Genomic DNA, 23,232 nt, shown 5'->3' on the forward strand with positions numbered 1-23,232 from the left:
ATATTGACATATGAATAATTCCACACACTCAAAGTCTTCTACAGTACCCATACCAACCAGTATGCTTTGGGATGTCTGGCTATATTTTTAGAGGGGGGCACCCAGATTAAAAATTAATAACAACATAGCATGTACCTAAATTGTAGAAATACCACACTATTAGTGCAGGCCAGTCTATTGTTTTTCGAGTTTGATATTAGGTATGAAGCTGTACAGGATATACCTCCTAAAACGACCCCTTATTACTGTAGTATGTACCTATATTGTAGAAATACCACACTATTAGTTCAGGCCAGTCTACTATAATGGTATCTGTCAAAAGATAAAAAGTCACAGTATTGTTGTTTTTATTATAGATATAGAATCACTCAGCATTTGCATGTCAATTACTGCTAAATCTTAGTGAGATGGTAGTGTATTTGTTAATGTATGTGAAGACTGGGTGTATTTAAGGTGCGCCTAAAATGCCATTTTATTATGTTTTTTAATCAGAATCATAACAGTTTTGCTCATATTACTATTAGTACTGTGACTACTTGATTTATATCTACTGCATTCCCATTTGCAATTGTGCTGTATCATAGATGCTTTATTTAAAGTTCATCTCTATTTCTGGCATTATTATGGTGCAGGTAGCCAACATAAATAGGATGCAATTAAGCATGTAATTACTTAATAATTTAATTAATGTATTTGTTTATTTTTGTTACACCAGATTATGTCAGAAATTGTATTCATGGAAAAGGCAGTACCTACAAGGGATCAAGAAATGTAACTAAAAGCGGACTACCATGCCAACCATGGAGTTCAATGTATCCACATGAACACAGGTAAGATTAGATTATAAACAAAACATTTCCCATAAAGGATAGTGAGATCTTAAAATTATGAAAGATTATGAAAAAAATTGTAGGAAAGAAATAATCAATCTTACATGTTTTTCTTTAGTTGGCGTGGTTACTGGAATTAAAAGGGAATGCATAGTGGTTTTGTTTTCTTTCCTTAATTATTATGGCTAGGATTACATTTTTATTTATTTTTTGTAAGGTAAATAGCAGTTTGGCATATTAATATTGCATATCCTTCTATTCAGCCAGAAAAGGGAGCTATAGTCTCCTAGCAGTGCTGATATAATGACCTCAGTGCTACTTTTATGCATGTGAGAGCAGCAGCATGCTGAGGTTATTCTCCCCTTTCAGGAAATTCTCAGACCCCTGGAAGTAATGCCCCAACACCCCCACCCTCTCATGTGACCCCCCTCCATGTTTTCTGGGCTGTGCTATCTCACATGCAGGTCCATGATCTACGTGGCAAGTGTCACCGGGCAGAGGGGAGGAAGACCAGTCAACATCCATTCACTGATCCCCGCTAGCTATAAAGAAGCCAAAAGCAATGAAGTTTTCTTCACATCCAGCTTCTGCAATCACTTTCTCCAGGTGTTTTTTGTCCAGGGAAGAAGCTAATGGAGCACAATCTGTGCTCCATTACCTTCAGTGGATGGAAGAGGAGACATTAGAGATGTAATAGACCCCTGATGTCTCATTAATGGGAACATGGCATTTATATGCTATCACATAAGGGACCCCTATGTGATAGCAATAAAGCTAACTAAAAAAAAAAAACTAAAGAATTAAAGGTACTCTCAACCCTTTGCAACTCCCTCCAAAAATTTGAACTATCCTTCCCGCCCCCACATACACACATATGTGTAAACACATGTCATTGATGCTTATGTATGAAAACATCAATTGCACCACGCGTGTTACTTAATACTTTAACTTTGTGTAATACTAATAGCTAATATCGTGTGGCATAAAAAATAAAAGTAGCACCACCATATATAATACATAATGAATAGGGATATTAGTCAAACTAATCAATATATAATACAAAGGGGAAATAGCAGAATTCCCATTTTATAAGTCAGGGATGCCTGAAGTTGCTTTATTACTGTCTGTAAGTGTAAACTTACTGTGTGCTAACCCTTTTGTTTTATATATAGATTGTCTTAGTGGTTACCTGGTTACCCACATTGATAACTATTGTTACCCGCTGGTGCTGTCCACCCCCTTAAACTTTGTATTTTTTTCCATTATGGATGCGCCAGAGCTGTTTTCACCTGTTTACACAGAGGGGTGTGGCCTTGACAGGAAGGGGTGGGTCATATTTAAATTAGGGGGTGCACGAGCATCTATCTATCTATCTATCTATCTATCTATCTATCTATCTATCTATCTATCTATCTATCTATCTATCTATCTAAAGCCAAAGCAGGCATAGAGGCATAGAGGCACTAAAATATAAATCAGACTTTTTCAATGGATCTTAGTCCATCTTTTGCAAGAGAAAGATGGACTGAGTTCCATCAAAACATTCACAATAAAATACTGTTGCATTGTTTTATCTCAGCTGAAAGACCCATGAGTGCCTCTATGCCTGTTTTGTATATGTATGTATGTCTTGCTGGCTGAGCACTGGGTCATTTACCTCACACATAGGGGTTGACTTACTAGAACCGAATAGAAAGCAATCAGCTTCCAGGTTTTCTATGTCAAAGCTTTTTTGAACAAGCTGATTGGCTACCATGTACAGCTGCACCAGGTTTTGCACTCTCCAGTTTTAGTAAATCAACCCCTTATGCCCCGTACACACCATCACTTTATGTGATGAAAAAAAACGACACTTTCTGTGAAGTAAAAAATGACGTTTTTGAAACTTCAATTTTCAAAGACGAAGTTGCATACACACCATCGTTTTCTCACAATGATCTTGCAAAGTCAGGTTACGTTCCACCACGTTTTACCATTGAAGCTAGCTTCTGGGCATGCGTAGATGAAAAAACGTCTTAGAAAACGACGTTTTTTGCTACACACGGTCAATTTCTGTGAGGTAAAAAGTGCACTTTTGAAAAACGACACATAAAATTGAAGCATGCTTCAATTTTTTTCTGTCGTTTTTTAGAAGACATAAAACGACGTTTTTGCCCACACACGGTCAATTAAATTGACGTTTTTGAAAATGACGTTTTTTTCCATCGCAGAAAGTGATGGTGTGTACGCGGCATTAGAGTGTGGTGGCTATTCTTTGAAATTTACTGTATATATACAGTGGGTGACCGTGATATTGTGTCAATCTCGCTCCCTTTCTCGGCGAGATTGAGCACCTACGAGCCCCATCGCGGGAGCCAGCGCCGAGCTGGCTTGCCGCGATGGAGACAAAGCCGTCATAGAAGCGACGGGGATCCAACTTGGATTCCCGCCAATTCTCCTGAGCTGTACCAGGCTGCATGCCCTCAACATGGGGGGGTCAGGTGCTCTGGGGCAGGGGGGCGCACTGCGGGGCCCCCCCACCTCAGAGCACCCTGTCCCCATGTTGATAAGGACAGGGCCTCTTCCCGACAACCCATACCAGACCTAAGGGCCCGGTATGCTCCTGAGGGGGGAACCCATGCCGGATTTTTATTTAAAATCCGGCGGGGAGTTCCCCCTCAGGATGCATACCAAACGCTGCCCACGTGTAGAATTGGCGGGAATCCAAGTCGGATCCCCGTCGCTTCTATGACGAGCTCGCTGGAATGTGCTTTTACTATTCCAGCGAGTGTGAGATGTCGGCACCCTGTCGCCAAGAATCAGCGCGATGCTGTCGTGCTAAAAACACATTCTCGGCGGCAGGCACTGTACATAAAGATACACAAAAACAGTTAAAAAACAGGGACAGTCTTTTTAACAATAGTTTCCCTTTAAGTAGTTAGTTTGGTTAACCTTCCAGCTTCCAGTGCTCTGCTCTTATCTCTTCAGTGTCTGTTTGTGGTGAAAGTTACAAAGTACCATGTCCATTCCTTGACAGATAAAATCTAAATTCTTTCACACCTGGAAACAGAGCTAATTAGAACATGTAGGGAAATAACATTTACTGTCCTGGCCATTTAGTTTTTATTGTTTACCTGTTGACCAAGAGAGATGGTAGATAAGGAACTAATTGAAATTGCTGGGAGGCTTGTAAATTGTGATTATTAGGTGTCTATAAAGCGCATTGTTCCCATTAGTCTGATATGAGTGATAACCTGAGAACATCATTTTTCAACGCATTAGTCAGTGCCTCTGCCCTACGGTGATCACCTGCTTGAAGTAAACTGTGATTGACTTGGCTGAGCAGAGTACAGATGTAATGACATTCCTTTCTATGCAGATAACCCCATAGTCAGTTGTAGAGGAACAGAAGAGGAACATTTTAGCCAAAATAAAACATAATAGTTAAATGTATTTTTGCTACGTAAGTATTGTTATTTTACTCAGCAGTCATAAAAAGTAATACAAATAACAATGTTCCTGGAAGTTAAAAATGCCCTAACTTCACCCCAAGTGTTTCAGTCATGCTGAAAAATACTTGTCATGTGAATGTTTGGATTTGCATGGAAAAAACATTCATGAAAAAAAAAGGATTCACCCATCACTAAGCAGGTGTTCCACTGTGAAAAAATTACTGGTACTTTGAAGAGACATATCATGATCCTTACAGGTGCTTGTCTACTGTCTACGTGTCTACTGAAAAGGAAATTGTTAATTGTGCTATATAGACAAAAGAGCTATCTATGGGTCTTGACTTCTGGAAGCATGGTAGGATTTCTAGGTGGTAACCCTTTCTGTTTAATGATGCAGTAATACAGGCCACAATTGGCTGTGGCTACATATACATAGCTTCCAACGGTCCCCGATTTCGAGGGACTGTCAGGGATTGTGAGCCATGTCCCTCTGTCCCTCTTTCCTCCTCATTGTCCCTCATTTAAGTCTATATAGTTATATATAAAATGCACTTTTTTCTTTCAAAAAGTGTTTTTGCCCAGTGTTAACCCTTTCATACAATTTCTAAACTGCTGCATTTGTAAATTCCAAAAGATAGTATAAAGGAATAGTAATGGTACAAAAAAAACACTTGCAGGTTTAACTAATATATATTTTTTTGTAGATACCTTCTTTAAAGGGGCGTGACAGGGGTATGTCCTATGCTTACATACTTTTGTTCGTAGGTGTCCCTCATTCCCATCTCAAAAAGTTGGGAGGGATGCATATAGGGTTGGTTGATGGCCCAATAAAAGTGAAATTGATTGGTGGAACTACAGACCATAGGACATGTAGCAATCTTCAAAGTCCCCACCCTCCCTCTTTGTTTTTGTTTACTGTCACAACTTTATTGGTGAACTTTTTGCCAACATTGAAATGATCCCCTGAGGCCCTTGGTTTGTTGGATACCTGTCTGGAACTGATGGAATCGAAGACAGAAATTTTGGCTATTAATGCTTGTTAAGTGCTTACAGTTTATCTGTGGTTGAAACAAAAGTTATTTTAAAGGCCTAAACTCTGGAAAAAATTAAAGTTCTTTCTTCTTTTACTTTACTGATCACTCCCTCTTCACACATTGTTCCCCCACGCTCTGCCAATGCAGTGTCCATTGACATCCTGATATCTAATGCAGGGTTATGAATCCTGCATGGGTCTTGATGACATCAGAACTTTACAGTGCTAGAGCATGGGGCAGAAGATGCAGCAGGGACTGACCCAGCAGCATGGAGGAGCCCATAAGTAAATGTATTTGCCATGCCCCTTCACGGTTATTGGTTTAGACCTTTTATTGTAAATTTTGTTTATTGCAATAAATCTGTTGCCCTACCCTTTCTAACAAAAACAGCTCTTGTGAAGCCATTTGGGCAAAGGCCTACATTTGGGAAAAATATATTTTAAACCTATGTATTTTATGTTGTACACCTTTGTTGCATTTGTACAGAAACCTGAATTACTTATGGGTTTGCTCAACCACCAAGCTCACTGAGTTGACAATTGTCACTCAATATGACTTTGCAAATTCAACATGGAACCAGAATATGAGTATATGCACTTAGAACTATCAAACACTGTTTTTATTATTATTGCTTTCACAACATACTAAACAGTCATACTTTACAAAGGTCACCTGACAAATAAAGTATCCTCACACAATTTTGTTTATTTACCCTGAAACAAGATGATGATGTCATTAGTACAAACTGATGTGCAAATCAGTTATGGGAAATAATTAAATATATGAACATTTGCTGCTTGTTAATGTGTGGGCTGGAATTCACATAACAAGATCATTACAACATCTGCTTTTGAGAAGGTGGTTTCCATGTTTATGTAAAAGAATGTCCTCTGTTGAAATTGTAATTTGGGACTATTTTCTGCATTTATTTTACAAGGCTGGTTTGCAGCAATGATCTGTTTTATGTAATTTGTGGAAAAAAAACAGAACCAAAAATTGAGCCAGCCCCTTTCTTGTTAATGACTTATTTCCTGTTCTTGTGTGTGTACTCACAAGTGCGACATTTAGAGAAAGGTCAAGCTCACGGTGTATATGAGCCATTTTAATTTTTGTACTGTGATCTGTATTTGCAGTCAACATTGCAATGCCTGTTTTCAATATATAATATGTAAGTAATGTTACTACTAATGTTACATAGTTAGTCAGGTTGAAAAAATACACAGGTGCATCCAGTTCCACCATAAAAAAACAAAAAAAATATTATCATACAGTCCCATATACCCAATTATATACTCACAGGCAAAAACACCCCAGCAAAGCATGATTCAATTTGCTACAGCAGGGGTAAAAAATCCTTCCTGATCCCCCAAGAGGCAATCAGATTCAGATTTTCCCTGGATCAACTTTACCTATAAATGTTAGTACCCAATTATATTATGTACATTTAGGAAAGAATCCAGGCCTTTCTTAAAGCAATCTACTGAGCTGGCCAGAACCACCTCTGGAGGGAGTCTATTCCACATGTTCACAGCTCTTACTGTGAAGAAACCTTCTGTATTTGGAGATGAAATCTCTTTTCCTCTAGACGTAAAGAGTGCCCCCTTGTCCACTGTGTTGACCATAAAGTGAATAACTCAACACCAAGTTCACTATATGGACCTCTTATATAGTGTACAGGCATACCCCACTTTTATTTACTATCACTGGAGAGTGCAAAATCAGGCTCACTTCTGCATAGAAACCAATGAGCTTCCAGGTTTTATTACCAGGCTTAATTTAATAATCTGGGGTTAGAAGCTCATTGGTTTCTATGCATAAGTGAGCCTGATTTTGCACTCTCCAGCGATAGTAAATAAACCCCATTGTGTACTTAAAAGTGGGGTATGCCTGTATAGTGTAATACTATGTGAAATAGCTAATACAAACGGAGAGCCATGTGTCCTGTCTTAGACTTGACCTTATTGAGTAGCATGGCACTATTACATGTAAACCACTGCACCACAACACATTGGCCTTTTTCTAAAGCAAACAACATATGCTATAAAAGATTGAATGATATAACATATGATATAAAAGATTATATGACATATAATAAAGTTGTCAGCTAACAGTTATAACATTTTAACAACTTCATTAAATCCCAACATTTGTGTAGTTGGTGATTTAAAATGGTTCTAAGGCCTAAACATGCTTTACCTTAATGCATTCCTTGCATTAAAGTAAATGTTTAGGCATCAGCATCCCTCCTCAGCCCCCCCTTTTTATTTTATGAAGTCCCTCCCTTTTACTTACCTGAGCCCTCATTTGATCCAGTGCTGTGCACATATGCAACTCTTCTCTCCCCCCACTTCCAGGTCTCGCTGGCTTTGCTTTTGCTGTCAATCAAAGCCAGTGACGAGTCCCGCTGTTTGTGCCAATGGGCAGAGCAGCAAGGCTCGGGAGCGAGCATGCACAAGTGCCCCTATGGGAAGCAGCTTCCCATGGGGGCACTGAGCAGAGAGGAGAGGGCAGGATAGCTGGTGGGAGACCCGAGAAGTGGAGGTTTGCGGCTGCTCTGTGCAATTCCATTTTGGCTGGTTGCTAAGGGTTACTGCACACTGAACTTTGCATTGTATAATTAAGGTCATTACATTATTTTATTGTTTCAACCTGTAATCTAATATTAGTTTTATGTATTCATTTTATTTATTTATGTATTTTACATTTTATCCACTGTTTATCAAATGACTTAAAACTTTTTTTTTCTCTTAGTCTTGTGTTTATGCTTGTGACATAATTTACTGTGTATTTGATATCATTTTATTTTTAATATTGTAGTAGCCTGTGTAGTGACTTATTATGTAACCTTACTTTAATGTATGTCATTGCCTTACACATAATTTCAGTAGAAGCATATTATCTAAGAATACTTTCAGCTGTTACAAGCATGAGACTGTTAATTAATAATATTTACACTATCATCTGCTAATTGATATTGCTAATTATGGGACTCCAGCAATGGCTTAAATTACCACTGACATATCTGACACATAGTTTATATAGTAGGTGAAAAATGAATAGTATAGTTTTAGCAAGACATACTAGAGTAAAGTTACAGTCACAAAACACATGAATGATGTGCCATAGTAGTAGTTCTAAGATTTACTACAACGTCTGCTGTAATGTCATTTTAAAACTAGCTTTTTGCATTCGAGCTATCGTGGTAAAGATCTCACGGACAACTATTGTCGGAATCCCAAAGGAGAAGAAGGAGGGCCTTGGTGCTTTACTCAAAACCCACAGATTCGCCATGAAGTGTGTGACATTCCTTTGTGCTCACAAGGTAGAATTTATTTACTTTACCTTAAACACATGTTATAAAATAGTGTAGGGCATTGTCAAAGACTAATTCTGACTATGAAAAAAATGGTTTTGTCAACATTTCTATGTGGTTAAAACTAATACAGGTTTTAATTTAATGAGGCAAAAAGCAACGTGCAACAGCCTAAAGCAACTAAGCAGAGAAAACTCAAGCCCTGTACACATGACCGGGATTCCCAGCGGTATAAAGTCCGCCGGGAATCCCGACGGGAAAACTGAGAACCTGCTCTGTAACTTTCCCCGTGTACACACGAGAGTTTTTTTCCGTTGGGAAAACTGTGGGGAGAGCTTTGGCTGGAAATCCCGGCCGTGTGTATGCTCCCTCGCAGTGTTTCCCCATAGGAAAACTGCCGGGTTTAAAACCGCCAGGAATCCCGACGGGAAATAGAGAGCAAGTTCTCTGTTCCTGTCAGGAAAACTGCGAGGAAGCATACACCACGGCCAGTTTTCCCGGAAAAAAGCTCTCCCTGCAGTTTTCCTAGCAGGAAAACCGGTCTGGTGTGTACAAGGTTTAACTGTGGATATCTGAAATAAGATTAGCTGGCACACAATTGCTCTTTGCATCCTGTTGAAAATCAAAGTTGAACATATGTAAGACTGGCCACAGATGCTGCATTTTTTTTTCAATCAGCCGAAGGGCTGATCAAATAAAAAGATTCCCCCATCAGTGGCCACAGCCAGCTGATCAACAATGTTTTCCATCAGTCATATTGTACAGAAGTCATTTGTTAGATCAACTTCTGTCAATTGGGGACATAGATGGATCAAAATGCGACCAATTCGATTTTCTGTTTTGACTATAAGATACGTGCATTTTGTGTTACCATAACTGAACAATCAGACTGTAACATATGTGGTCAAATTTACAAAAACTATTGTAAAAAAAAATAACAAGAAAAGAAAACTACAACATTGACTAAGGTTTATGTTTGAATATGCAAATCTTAGTTGAATCCTTTACTATGTGCTTTTCTAGAGTAATGTATTTGTCACCTGTTCTGCCGCCCTCTTATCTCTGGAAGTGGAGTTAAAAAGATTAATCATTTGTTGTTATATAAAATGTACACAAAGGCATTAGCAATCACCTGAAATATACTTGGTTGTCATGCCCATCCTGTAGTGTCAGATGTTTATGGTCTAGGAAAAATATGCAATCAAATTCAGGTTGAAGTCAAAATTCCTGATCAGTACACCTGTATACTCTTTCTTTGTCAACAACTTTAACCACTTAAAGGGGTTGTAGAGGTTCAGGTTTTTTTCACCTTAGTGCATCCTATGCAGACCCCTAGCCCCCGTTTACTCTTTGCTCTTCATTGGATAGATTGATAGCAGTTCAGCAATTGGCGCGTGCTGCTGTCAATCAACTCCAATGATGCGAGGGCCAAGTCCTGTAGTCGGCAGCTTATGGATGCCGGATACAGCACTCAGGAGCGCTGCCGCAAGCTAACCCCTTTGGGAGAGCGCTTCCCAGAGGGGGTTAGCTGATGCGGGGAGGAGTCGAGACAGCCACCGAGGGACCCCAGAAGACATGGACCGGGGCCACTCTGTGCAAAAGGAGCTGCACAGTGGAGGTAAGTATGACATGTTTGTTATTTTATTTTTTAAAGTGAAGCTTTACAACCACATTAAGGACCAAGCTTCTTTCTGAGATTTATTGTTTACAAGTTAAAAACAGTTTTTGTTGCTAGAAAATTACTTAGAACCCCCAAACATTATACACCCTAGGGAATAAAATGGTGGCAATTGCAATATTTTCTGTCACACCTTATTTGCGCAGCAGTCTAACAAGTGCACTTTTTTTTGGAAAAAATACTCTTTTTTTTAAATAAAAATAAGACAACAGTAAAGTTAGCCCAATTTTTTTTTAGATTGTGAAAGCTAATGTTACGCCGAGTAAACTGATACCCAACATATCATGCTTCAAATTTGCGCGCGCTCGTGGAATGACGACAAACGTTTACCCTTAAAAACCTCCATAGATGACGTTTAAAAAATTCTACAGGTTGTATGTTTTGAGTTACAGAGGAGGGCTAGAATTATTGCTCTCCCTCTACCGATCGCGGTGATACCTGACGTGTGTGGTTTGAATACCATTTTCATATGTGGGCGCTACTCACGTGTGTGTTCGCTTCTGCATGCAAGCTCGGCTGGATGGGTCTTGTTTAAAAAAAAAATCTTAGTTATTTTATCTTTTCTTTTTTACACTGTTCTTTTTAAAAAAAAATGGTGTCACTTTTATTACTTGTAATAGAAAAAACGCATGGCAGGACCTCTTAAACACTAAAATTCAGGGAAAAAAAATTGTCATTTGAAAATAAAAATTAAAAAATGTCCCTTTAAGAGCTATGGACGGAAGTGACGTTTTGACGCCGCTTCCTCACTGCAGTGATATGGAGATGGGTGGAGGCCATCTTCCCCTTACTCGTCTCCATGCCACTGAAGTGAGAGGATCCAATTGCCTCCGCCGCTGCCGACGGGGGCCCCTCTCCCGCCGCCTATAAAAGCGATCTTGCGGCAAATCTATTGGAAACCAGACTGCCTGCTGAAGAAGGGGATACCGGGGTTATGGCAGCAAGCTGCTGCCATAACAACAATATTCCTCTTCAAACAGCCAACGTATATTGGTGTGCGGTGGTCCAGAAGTGGTTAAATGAAGGGGATAACAATGGCAACCTGCACATTTCTTCCACACTCCATCCAAGAAACATATACTTTGGCAGCTTGCAACTGTGTTGTTGAAAATTATATAAAAGTTTATGATAGGTTAATTTGTTTTAATCAATACACCTCTGGTGTGTTTAAAACATGTTTTAGAAAACACTGTACAATATACAGTCTTAGATTCGTTTTCATGGAATTTGCATTCTAACACTTAAAACATATTCTTTGTATTTATCATACTAAATTCCTCAGAAATCATTCAGTACTAAGTTATGGAACTGCATAAAGAAAACAAAAGGAAGACTTGCTTCACCACATTCTAGCAACATCATTTTATTTTATAACCATTGTATTCTATGGTTTGGCAGTTTAACTTTCTAAATCAAAACCAGGTGGTTCTAAGGAAACACAATAGCTGCAGACACACACTGTTGAATGTCTTACCAAATCCATACAAATGTGTGGAAGAAATCACTTTAATAGCCTTTAACATAAATATTTTCTGTATAGAGCAACAAATTATGTATTTATCGGCGTATAACACGCACAGGCGTATGACACACACCCTAATGTTAAAAGGGAAGTTTCAGGAAAAAAATTTCCACAGTCACCCTTACATTACAAAGACCCCCTGCACAATATGAGGACCCTTTACATTACAAAATCCCCCTGCACAATATGCATTTTACATTACACAGCCCCCTCCCCCTGCACAGTACACAGCCTCTTCAATCATACAACCCACTTGAACTTCCAGGAGACCCCCCAGTCTCCTGGGACAGCACTGCCAGCATGCTCTAAAGTTAAGAAAAAATCACTACCAGCCCCTTCTCATATACTGCTCCTCCTGTGTCACTGTCATTGTAAATCAAAGCCTCTAAATACTTCATTAGCTCTGTTCTTTAATGGACCCAGTCACGTGACTGCTCTCCTCTGATGTTTCATGGATGGTCACATGACCGCTCTCCAATCTAAACCTACACTTGGAGGAGAAGTGGAAGGAGGAGAAGAGAATGGAAAGAACGGAGCTAATGAGGTATTTAGAGGCTTTGTTTTACAATGACAGTGACACAGGAGGAGCAGTGTATGAGAAGGGGCTGGCAGTGATTTTTTCTTAACTTTAATATATGCTGGCAGTTCCAGGAGAGGCGGAGCAGCTGGCCTGAAACCCCCTCAATATGTGACACATGGGGCAAACCGCCCGATCCCTGCCCTGTTGGTAAAAAAAAATCAGCATTTAACACACACGCACTGTTTCCCCTCTATTTTCAGGAGGGAAAAGTGTGTGTTATATGTCGATTAATATGGTATGTTTATCTGAAGATTTTTTTTATGCTGTTACTTTATACTTATCCCCAGATCCTATTGGAAAATATTGAAAGATATCCCAACATTTTGCCTTTTTTCAAACAATTTATGTCTTTTGTTTTGCTTTAAGGAGATTTCAAATTAATAATGCATTTTGATTAACCAAAGAAAAGAAAAACTTACAGTTTAACCTAAAATAAAGGTTTTAATGACCAACATACCCTCCAAAATAAATGGGAACCCTCAAAACACCACCCACATAAAGCCTTTTAGGTCCTTTAAAAGGAAGCCATAAAATAAAATTAAAGGGGTTCGTTACCCTGTTTTAAAAAAAAGTCAGCAGCTACAATTACTTTTATTGACTTTTAATAATAGGACACACTGTCCAGGGATCCAGCACTATCCTCACCTGGACCTGTTCTTATAAATTTCCAGCCTGGATTTTCCATTACCAGGATTCATCTGGTAATGGAAAACCCAAACCCATTCCTTTTTAATGATTTAGAGTTCACCTCTGCCGACTATTGACAGGAATGTGTTACATATTCTTAACAAGCAGTAAAAAAGATTTTAAGAAGATACTCAAAGATCACAACAAATACATTAAATTCAAGCTTCAGTGGGTTTTTAAAGCCGCATACACACGATCAGTCCATCTGATGAGACCGGTCTGAAGGACCGTTGTCATCGGTTAACCGATGAAGCTGACTGATGGTCCATTGCGCCCACACACCATCGGTTAAATAACCGATCGTGTCAGAACGCAGTGACGTAAAACATAACGACGTGCTGAAAAAAATTAAGTTCAATGCTTCCAAGCATGCGTCAAATTGATTCTGAGCATGCGTGGATTTTTAACCGATGGTTGTGCCTACTAACGATCGGTTTTGACCTATCAGTTAGGAATCCATCGGTTAAATTTAGAGCAAGTTGGCTTTTTTTTTTTAACCGATGGTTAAATAACCTATGGGGCCCACACACGATCGGTTTTGACCGATGAAAATTTGAAGATGATTTCTATGCAATGATTGCAGCTACAGAGGTGAATGACGGCTTGTTTTAAAGATCTTTACTGCTTGGTCAACATAAGTGAATAGATTTGTGTGCATGGTTTGGGCATGGGTTAATTAAAATTGATGTTTTCTCTTTTGCACAGATTTACATTTTCCTTAATAAACAGGCTACATTTTTAATTAAAGGTTTGCTTGATTCAAAGGCCCTGCAATCAACTGTGGCATGTAGAACATTGGATATCTGTGGGTTGTGCTCAACAGTGGTTCTCCACTGTTAAGTATTAAGAAGACTCCAATCTTTTACCATGTGTTGCTAGTTATTTGAGAGAAATTTAATAAAAAGGGCCCCATACTACAATGTAAAAGGCTCCATACTAATCAATGCGTAATGGATTTCCCAGAAAGTCATTGCAATCTTTTGTCAGCTTGCTGTATCTAATTTGGTGTGGAAATTAAATAAACTAATTTAAGATCTTAAATGCAAAACATAACAAGTATGATGTAAGAACAAGTCCTATGGGAACATAGGCAGCAGGACTGAAATAACAAAAGCACGTCTCCTTTGGGGGATGTTTGAAATTACAAAAGATATCTTGTGCTCTTATTAAGATTTCAGGATGACATTACAAAAATTGATAAATGTTAATAGTAGTAGCTCATATCCTTAAGCCACTGTTTGATGTATCAGATCCATTTTGTTCAACCTAACTCATCACAGCCAGTGTTGTTTCAATGGTTATTTGTTTTAACAATGCACTTGTCAATTTACTGATAATTATAGCCCACAGCATAATTCAATTTGCCTCATTCCTCACTCTGCAATTCAGCCCAAATGTTGTCCAATAGCTGTCCTATTTAATTTAAATCTTTATGAAATATTTCTTGTTTTTGAGGGGTTTAGGTGAGGTTTGCATGTCATGTTTGTGATCAGACCCTATGGAGTTAATTTACTAATGGCAAACCGACTGTTCACTTTAGAGGGGAAGTTAAACTTTAAAAGTAAGTTTTCCCCAGGTGAAGGTGAAATAATTGAAGCTCTAATGACTTCCATCACCCAATCATGTGCAAGCAAACATGCTTTTTTTTCTCTATTTTATTTTCCATGCACGTGATTGAATATTCTATCCAAAGTGAAATTTCACCACATTCACTAAGCTCTGGGGAAAATTCCCTTGCAGATAGAATCTCTCCTTGCCAAGTGAACAGCCTATTTGCCGTCAGTAAATGAACCCATTTATAAATGTCTGGTACTGGTTTTGAAGCACCAAGCTAATGTACTGTCTTTTAAAATCTTCAGCAGAGCCCCAAGAACCCTAACACCATATGTGTTCTAGTAAGGAAATTTCATAATTTCTTAGCAATATTGATAGCTGCTAGTTCATGCACCCTTCTGAAACTCATTGAATTTAGCCATCAAGGTTATAAATTATAGGAAGGCAAGGAAGGCAGGAAGGATTAGGTCAGCACTTTATATTGCTACAGAGTGTTGTAAATTGCATACTAGATGCTCCTGGGGTTGTCTGAAGGCATGCAGGACATATATTCAATTATATTCTATTTTACTATGACAAAAGTGCGTAGGTATTTTTTTTTTCACCGTGAACATCATCTTACAGACATTAACCAGGATACTATTTAGTTGTGTATAAATGTGTTAATCATGCCAGTTTGTAGTCCAGGGCCCAGACATGCATCCAAGTGACATTTTATATAAATGGAACCATACATTAGTTTTCTTTTCTAAATAAACACTACAATTTACTTTTTAGTGGAATGTGTGACATGCAACGGTGAACATTACAGAGGAGTGATGGATTACACAAAAACAGGAAAAGAATGTCAGCGATGGGATTTGCAGAGGCCACATAAGCACAATTTTCGTCCTGAGCGGTAAGTAATGCTAAAAATTTTTTGCAAAATAGTCTATGCCATGATGTATGAGGAATTTAGGGATGTTAATGCCACTTATTTATATTATTCATAATGAACTAGGAATTATAGTGTTAAAACAGAAGTTAAATAACCTGCTTATGTAAACTTCCTGGAATGTTTTTGTTAATTGGATAGTTTGTAGAAAAGACTGTTGATCCACCACTGGGTTAATATGCTTGTATTCAGAGAAGTTTGAAGGATTAGGCTTAATGTACATGGGACATTTACAACCTCTCCTGAACGATTTAACTTGACAGATAGTAACCCACATTTAAAAACGTCAGTTTTGCTGCGTTTACATGCCGCCTGAGTTACCATGTTTGCATGTCTTTACAGTTGTTACAGGCATTTGGCATTTCAAATGCCTCTGAACATCCATCCTGAATGCATTTTTATGCTTTCCAAAAACATTTTCTAACCTCAACTGCCTAGAAATTACTATAAATGTGATGATAAGATAACAGAGGAGAGTGCAGGGGCAACTGAAAAAATGCCCAACTGCTCCAACACCAGCAGTGATCATGAAGCCTAAAAAGGTTGAAAATGGTTGTAGTGTTTAAAGCCTTGATGCTAAATAAATGGGTTCACCCTGCTCATATGGGCTTTTTTTGAGGCTGTGAAAACAACAAGTCTAATATCATCAATTAGGGATGAGCAGCATAATTTTGGCAATGTTAATTTTGCCATAAAATTATGAGTTTTATGAAATGAAAACTCTCAAGTTTGCTCAGTGAACAGCTCAGGCAGCATACGCTTAAAAAGCAAGCTGAGCTAATAAGGTGCCATTTTCTGACCAAAAATAGTAGGATAGTTGAAAGGAACTTCTGTAACCATCTAAAGACATTTAAATCCCATTGCACCCGTAAGAACATCTCTAATGAGGCCTTCCAAATTTAGTCCAAAGCCTCTGCCAAAATGTCAAAGCCAATGCCACTGCCAAAATCTTATGACAGATTGGTGACCTATAAACTTAGTTTCTATTATCTCTCTTACTCTGGTAACTACAAGTTCTTAAAAAATAAATAAAAAACATTAATAGATTACTCAACCTACCACCATCTCTTCTAAATTTAAATTGTTTTTGGTAAGTTGATGTGATCTGCTCAGTTGTTTTTTGCAATCCAAATCCAGATGAAATAAGTTAAAATTGAAAGAACATAGTATGGCATGCATTAGGCTGCATGCTAACTTAGCTCAGGCTTTATTGTGTCGCAGGCACAGTGTTGGAAACTTGTTGCTTCCCTTTCGAATAGGTCTTGCTTGTGCCTGAAAGTCCTACAATTGATAGTATATCTAGTTAGATAATCATACTAGCTTCTGGTAACTGGCAATGTGGTTGGCCACCTATTCAAATAGCATGACTGAACTGCAATTTCAGTAATAGTTAGTGGGACGTTTTTTACCTTAATGCAGAAAATGCATTAAGGTATAGAACCACTTTAAAATGGAAATATCTACATGATATTTATGAAATATGGCCATTTGCAAAACAACTAGAAAATACCCATAGCTGCTGCATCTTTTACGTCTCACTTGTAAGAATAATTTGCTGCACACAGAGTGAAAACAGCATTCTTTTTCCTTGGGGAAGAGGGAATGACTCAGAATCAAAGATTTTACAACCTTCCAGGAAATCTCTGGTTAGAGAGGTCATTTGCATTGCCTTTGTATTGTCTATACTACTGGTGTTCAGACATATTTTTCAAAAATGTAATCGTGTATATCGGGAGCTGCAAAATGTGTGATAGAAATGTAAAAAAAAATCATACTATACTTGATATTTGTTTTGCTAATGATGAAAACAATATTGTTTTCTTTTAGTCAAGAAAAAATGGAAAGCTTTTGGTAAACAACACAGCGATTTCCAGTCATAGATTAATCCTTTACTTAAGAATATAATCTGCTATGACACTAAGCATACACAAATGTCATTTTCTCTTCTTCCCAACGTCCATCACACCACCCAGGGGATTGAATTTCATATCAATGCTGAATTCAATATTGACTTTAAAGCTTTCATTTAAACTGACCAGGAAATGTATCAGGCACATAAACATCAATATAGTCACATTTAAAATGGGAAATTGATGTAGTGTTCTTTTTTCATAGTGTTATCAAATCAGGTACACTGTTTAGAGTAGATGCTAAATCTAAATTATATATATATGCATAACAAATTATGTAAACAAATAAATATTCATAAAATCATTATAAACTATTATAATACATTTTCGTGTTGTTTTGGTCCCACCACGTGCAACATTCTATACTGTATGACCATAGTGGTTACATTACTAATGGAGAACAAAGTGTCCTTCCTGGCATAGAACCCCTCTCATGTTAAGGGCATGAGGTCTGGTATCCTCCTCTTTCCTACATGCTCAGATTAAGATTCTGGTATGGATTATTAGGGGTACCCTTTTCTTCCTTTATAACCGCTTGCTGACTGACTTACGTAGGAGTACGGAGGCAGAGTGGCTCTCCTGTTCCGGATAACATACCCAGTAAGTGATTCAGCACTTCTGGGTAGAGGGTGTGCAGATGCCACCGGTGTGCCAGTTGTGCTGTGATTATTCACAGCACAAGCCGATCAGTGAGTGCCGGCCAATGAACAACCATCGGCATCCGCTGATTGGCGAGGAGAAAGACGAGACAAAACTCAGTCAATGTAAACAATACTGAGCTCTGTCATGTCAGGATGTGCCTGTTTTTGTTTTCCTACAAAGCAGGGAATAAAAATGTCACATCTCTTAGTAAAAACACCTCATAGTAAACCCACCAAGCACTGTTAGGCACACATTTAACCCTTTCATCACTCTAGATGTTAACCCTTTCCTAGCCAGTGTTGTTAGTATAGTGACAATGCATATTTTTTAGCACTGATCACTGTATTAGTTTCAGACTGCACACCATACTATCTCAGTCCGGCTATAAGTCACTGATCACCACCATTACTAGCAAAAAAACAAAACTCCAGTAAATGTACCATCGTTTGTAGACCCTAAAACGTTTGCCTGAACATAGGTGCTCAACCTGTGGCCCTCAAGCTGTTGCAGAACTATACGTCCCATGAAGCATTGCAAGCCATTGATCATTAAAAATATGATTCCCAAAGGCAGAAGTATGATGGCACTTGTTGTTCCACAATAGCTGAAGGGCCACAGGTTGAGTACCCATGGCCTAAACAAATCAATATACGCTTAGTAGGATTTTTTTATCAAAAATATGTAGCAGAATACATATTGGCTTAAATTTAAATTTATGTTTTATAGCAGAAAGTAAAACATTTTTTTTTCAAAACTTTTATTAACAAAAAGAAAGAGCCCACTGGTGATCAAAGAAAGCTCGATTTTTTCAGGAAAAAGTGATATAAATTAAATTTGTGTACAGCATTGCATGACCACGCATTTTTTAACTAAAGTAACATGGGGCCAGATTCACAAAGCAGATACGACGGCGTATCTCCTGATACGCCGTCGTATCTGTTGTTCTATCTATGCGACTGATTCATAGAATCAGTTACGCATAGATAGCCATAAGATCCGACAGGTGTAATTGTTTTGGGGGGAGTTCGCGTCGTAAACCAGTGTTGGGTATGCAAAATTGGCCCGCCTTGCGCCGGAGGCCGCCGGCGTAGTTTTCATCGCAAGTGCTTTGTGAATCAGGCACTTGCGATGAAAACTTGCGGCGGTGTAATGTATCTACGATATGTTGCGCCGCCGCAGTTCTACCTGAATCTGGCCCAAAGTGCCAAACAGCCTGGTCAGGAAGGGGGGTAAATCTTCAGGAGCTGAAGTGGTGAAATGTCAGTTCCAAGAAAAAAATTACTGCTGCATGGAATGTTTTTTCTAACCTGTTATCATTGCATTGTACACGCTCATGTTCCCCGGAGCAGTGACCACTTCCATGGTGTTTTTATGACACACTCATCCATATTGGTCCAGAAAATGGGCACTTGACAGGTTCAACATCTATTGATTTTTTTTAATGGGGTTAGAGTTCGGCATCGGAACTCCTTTGAAGATCTGCAAACTCCTGTCCAACCAAACCCAGGACTGAGTTAAATGAGGATCAGGTACAGGACATATGTTAGTAATACAAGACTTTTCATCTGCCCCTTATTTCATATATTTTGGCCAATATATTCCTTCTTGTACAGTTAAACAAACCCCATTGGCCAATTTTTAATGACAGAAAACATGATTAAGTAGAACATCAATACATGATGAATGAAGGACAATATCACATAAAAAGTAACTTTTTTTTAAAAAAATCTGACACTCCCACTGGAGGGAATACCAGATTCAGGGTAAACCTGGAATGCCTAGAAAGTCTGGCCTTATCCATCCAAACTGTATAAAACATCACTGTAAACAAGTTAGGTTATTTATTCTTGTGCTATTAAAAACTTAGGGGTTTTCCTGGTGAATCATTCTTAGTTCATGGTTACCTTTTTTATAGGATCTTTATTCAGTGGGACAGATACATTTTTATAATCTAGGAGAACTCATAATTCTCTTCTCTAGACTCCCTTTCAACAAAGAATTTAGCAATTTACTTTTATCTGCTTGCCGATTAAAAGCTCAGGAATCTTAAGTTGGATTTCTCTACATAAAACTGACATCTGATATAAAACAGTGATGTCTTACACACAAGACATGGATCATGGTACAAAGATGGACCTGTTATACTTTTTGCAATGAACATAGATTTATATGGAACACAATTTTGTATCCTGCCTAATTGAAAAAATATGTTTCAGAAGCCAATGCTGCACTTCAATATGCTGACATATTGATGAATATACAAATGCAGATTGAGAATTAAGTAAACTTGACTTCTGCTTTGTGTAAGACTGACTTAGAATGAAGAAAATGAATAATATTTGACAGGTTAAGTTGGGGAAATATTTTTTAGCTTGGTGCCTTTTAATTGAGATCAGTGGATTAGTACTTTCTGTGTTTCACCTTAATACTTTATTTCCCAGAAACTGCACCCATTTAGATTTTCCAGAACAGCACTTCTATACCAGTGAGGGAGAGTTACTAAAACTAGTGCACACAGAATCTGGTGCAGCTGTGCATAGTAACCAGTCCGCTTATAGGTTTTATTGTCAAAATTTCAAAAGTTAAATCTGTCCAAACAAGAGGCTAGTAGACATCCCAGGCATGATAAAGTTTGAAACACCAAATCATAAATTATAATATAATAAATAACTATAAATAATTATAACAAATAATAATGTAATTATAATAAAAATTATTCAATAATGTAATCAAATCAAAAACACAAAAATGTGCTCAGTTGCAGAATTGTCGCTGTCATTACTTTCAGTGTTTGATGATGAATTTCCCCACAAATCGCTATCACTCAAGTCTGCAAGTGATTCTAATTTATTATTGCTGTTTTCTAGCTGGTCTAAAACCACTTTTGACGTAAAGGGACACTTTTTGGTTGCTATGGACAATCTCCAGTTTCCAGGCAGAATTTTTTTTTTTTATAATATAAAACTGCATGCAGAACACTGGACAGACCACTAGGGACAAAGGGGATGTGTAATTATTTGATACAGTACTGTAATCTGTAAGATGACAGTATACTGTATATATAATGTGTTTTAACTTTTTTAAATTTGGCGCCGAACTCCACCCCCGTGCATCGCACCGCTCGGGAACAGAGCTTGGCGGCACTCGGCAGTCACCAGTGTGTGAATCGAGCGAGATGACAGCTCGCCCACACAGCGGGGACACATAGCAGGATCCAGGGACAAGGTAAGTAACTTCCCCTGTATCCTGTAATGCGATCCCGAGCCTGGTTCTCCTGGTTTTGGTATGTAAAATTCACCCCAAGCCAGACTCAGGAATACCACTAGGCAGGTTAATGTACACTACTGAAGTTGCTCCGACTTCAGAAAAGGTTCCTGTACTACTTCAAGGTGACTTCTAGGCAACTTGTACCCATAGATAACAATGGAAGTTGCCTCCAAGTCGGATCTCAATCTATATTGAAGCGACTTTACAGGAAAAAGAAAATAGTTTACCCAGGCAAACCCCTCCCTCCCACAGAGCTGATTATTCTGTGATTGGCCACAGCCAAAGTTGCCTGTCCTGGAGGCAACTTTAAGTCACATTGTAAGTTGCTCAAAGTCACTCTGAAGTCACCTCCAGATTGGCTTGCAAAGTCGCGCTGTAAGTCGGGTTGCCCCTGTGTGAACCGGCACTTCTCCAAGGTGTTCCTAAACTGGCAACACAAGTCAATAGGTGGTCTATCTATTTATTAGTGTGTTTTTAAAGAAGAGGTTAAGTGCTTAACATAGGATTTTAACAATAAAGATAAGAAATATTCTTAAAGTCTCTTTTTGGCGTACTGATGCTTACACCTATGTGAGGTTCATGTTTGTCTGCACAGGTATGCTCAGGTGTTCATGCATCCCTGTACAGACAGTCCCATTTTTGATTATTTGGATGCAGCGGCAGCATGGACACAGCCACTGCTTCCACTTTTCCAGCCATGTGAGTGTTGGTGCATGGTCCAAAATGCACACTATCTGTGTTCGGGGCAGCTCACCTGCACTTGCACTGCTTTTCAAAATTGGGAGCAGTGGTTGTGTCTGTGTAGCCTCTGTGCCCCAAATGGCATGAATGTAATTAATGGGACTGCCTGCACTGAGATGCACAGAATATCTGTGCATCCCCATGCAGGCAAACACGGCTCTCACATGGGCACGCGCATAAGTACATCTGTGTGAATGAGGCTTAAAGTGTATGTAAAGCCCAAACTTTTTTTTAATACAGTACAGTTAGAATTTCTGTCTGGTTTTTATCAGTTTGTAAATCGATAGAAAACTGACTAAAAGGCAAACTATGCAACTATGTGGCAAATGAGGTTTAATGTTAATAAATGTAAAGCTATGCATTTGGGGGCTAAGAATATGCATGCCTCATACACACTAGGGTAAGTAAAACTGGGGGAATCAATGGTGAAGAAAGACCTGGGTGTTCTGGTACATCATAAGCTTAACAATGGCATGCAATGCCAAGCAGCGGTTTCCAAAGCCAGCAAAATCCTTTCTTGTATTAAGAGAGATATAGATTGCAGAGAGAGATATCATTTTGCCATTGTACAAATCATAAGTAGGACCACATTTGGAATATGCAGTTCAGTTTTGGGCACCGGTTCACAAAAGGGTATTAGGAAACTGGAGAAAGTGCAGAGAAAGGCAACCAAACTGATAAGAGGCATAGAGGCGCTCAGCTATGATAGATTAGAGGAGCTGAATTTATTCTCTCTTGAGAAGAGGAGATTACATGGGATATGATTAACTGTATAAATACGTAAGTGGTCCATATAGTGAACTTGGTTTTGAGTTATTCACTTTAGGGTCATCACAGAGGAAAGGGGGCATACATTACATCTGGAGGAAAAGAGATTTAATCTCCAAATACGAAAAGGGCTGTGAAAATGTGGAATAGACTACCTCAAGAACTAGTTCTGTCCAGCTCAGTAGATTGCTTTAAAAAAGGCCTAGATTATTTCCTAAATGTACATAATATAACTGTATACTATCATGTATTGGTAAAGTTGATCCAGGGAAGCTCAGATTGCCTTTTGGGGGATTAAGAAGGATTTTTTTCCCCGGCTCGAGCAAATTGAACTGCCTTGT

The 23,232-nt window shown here is 38.5% G+C and overlaps 1 protein-coding gene across 2 annotated transcripts in view; it reads left to right on the forward strand.

Moving 5' to 3' along the window:
* The window catches only part of HGF (hepatocyte growth factor), a 128,236-nt gene that overhangs the window by 34,289 nt on the left and 70,715 nt on the right, over nucleotides 1-23,232 (forward strand). The window contains exons 4-6 of one of the 2 annotated variants that reach the window (XM_040343450.1): nucleotides 716-830; nucleotides 8,475-8,617; nucleotides 15,407-15,527. In XM_040343450.1, coding sequence (XP_040199384.1) covers nucleotides 716-830; nucleotides 8,475-8,617; nucleotides 15,407-15,527 — 379 coding nt within the window. The remainder of the gene's footprint in view (nucleotides 1-715; nucleotides 831-8,474; nucleotides 8,618-15,406; nucleotides 15,528-23,232) is intronic. The other variant, XM_040343451.1, reaches the window with a different exon arrangement.

This window comes from Rana temporaria, chromosome 3 (assembly GCF_905171775.1).
Source record: "Rana temporaria chromosome 3, aRanTem1.1, whole genome shotgun sequence".
NCBI classification, from domain to species: Eukaryota; Metazoa; Chordata; class Amphibia; order Anura; family Ranidae; genus Rana; species Rana temporaria.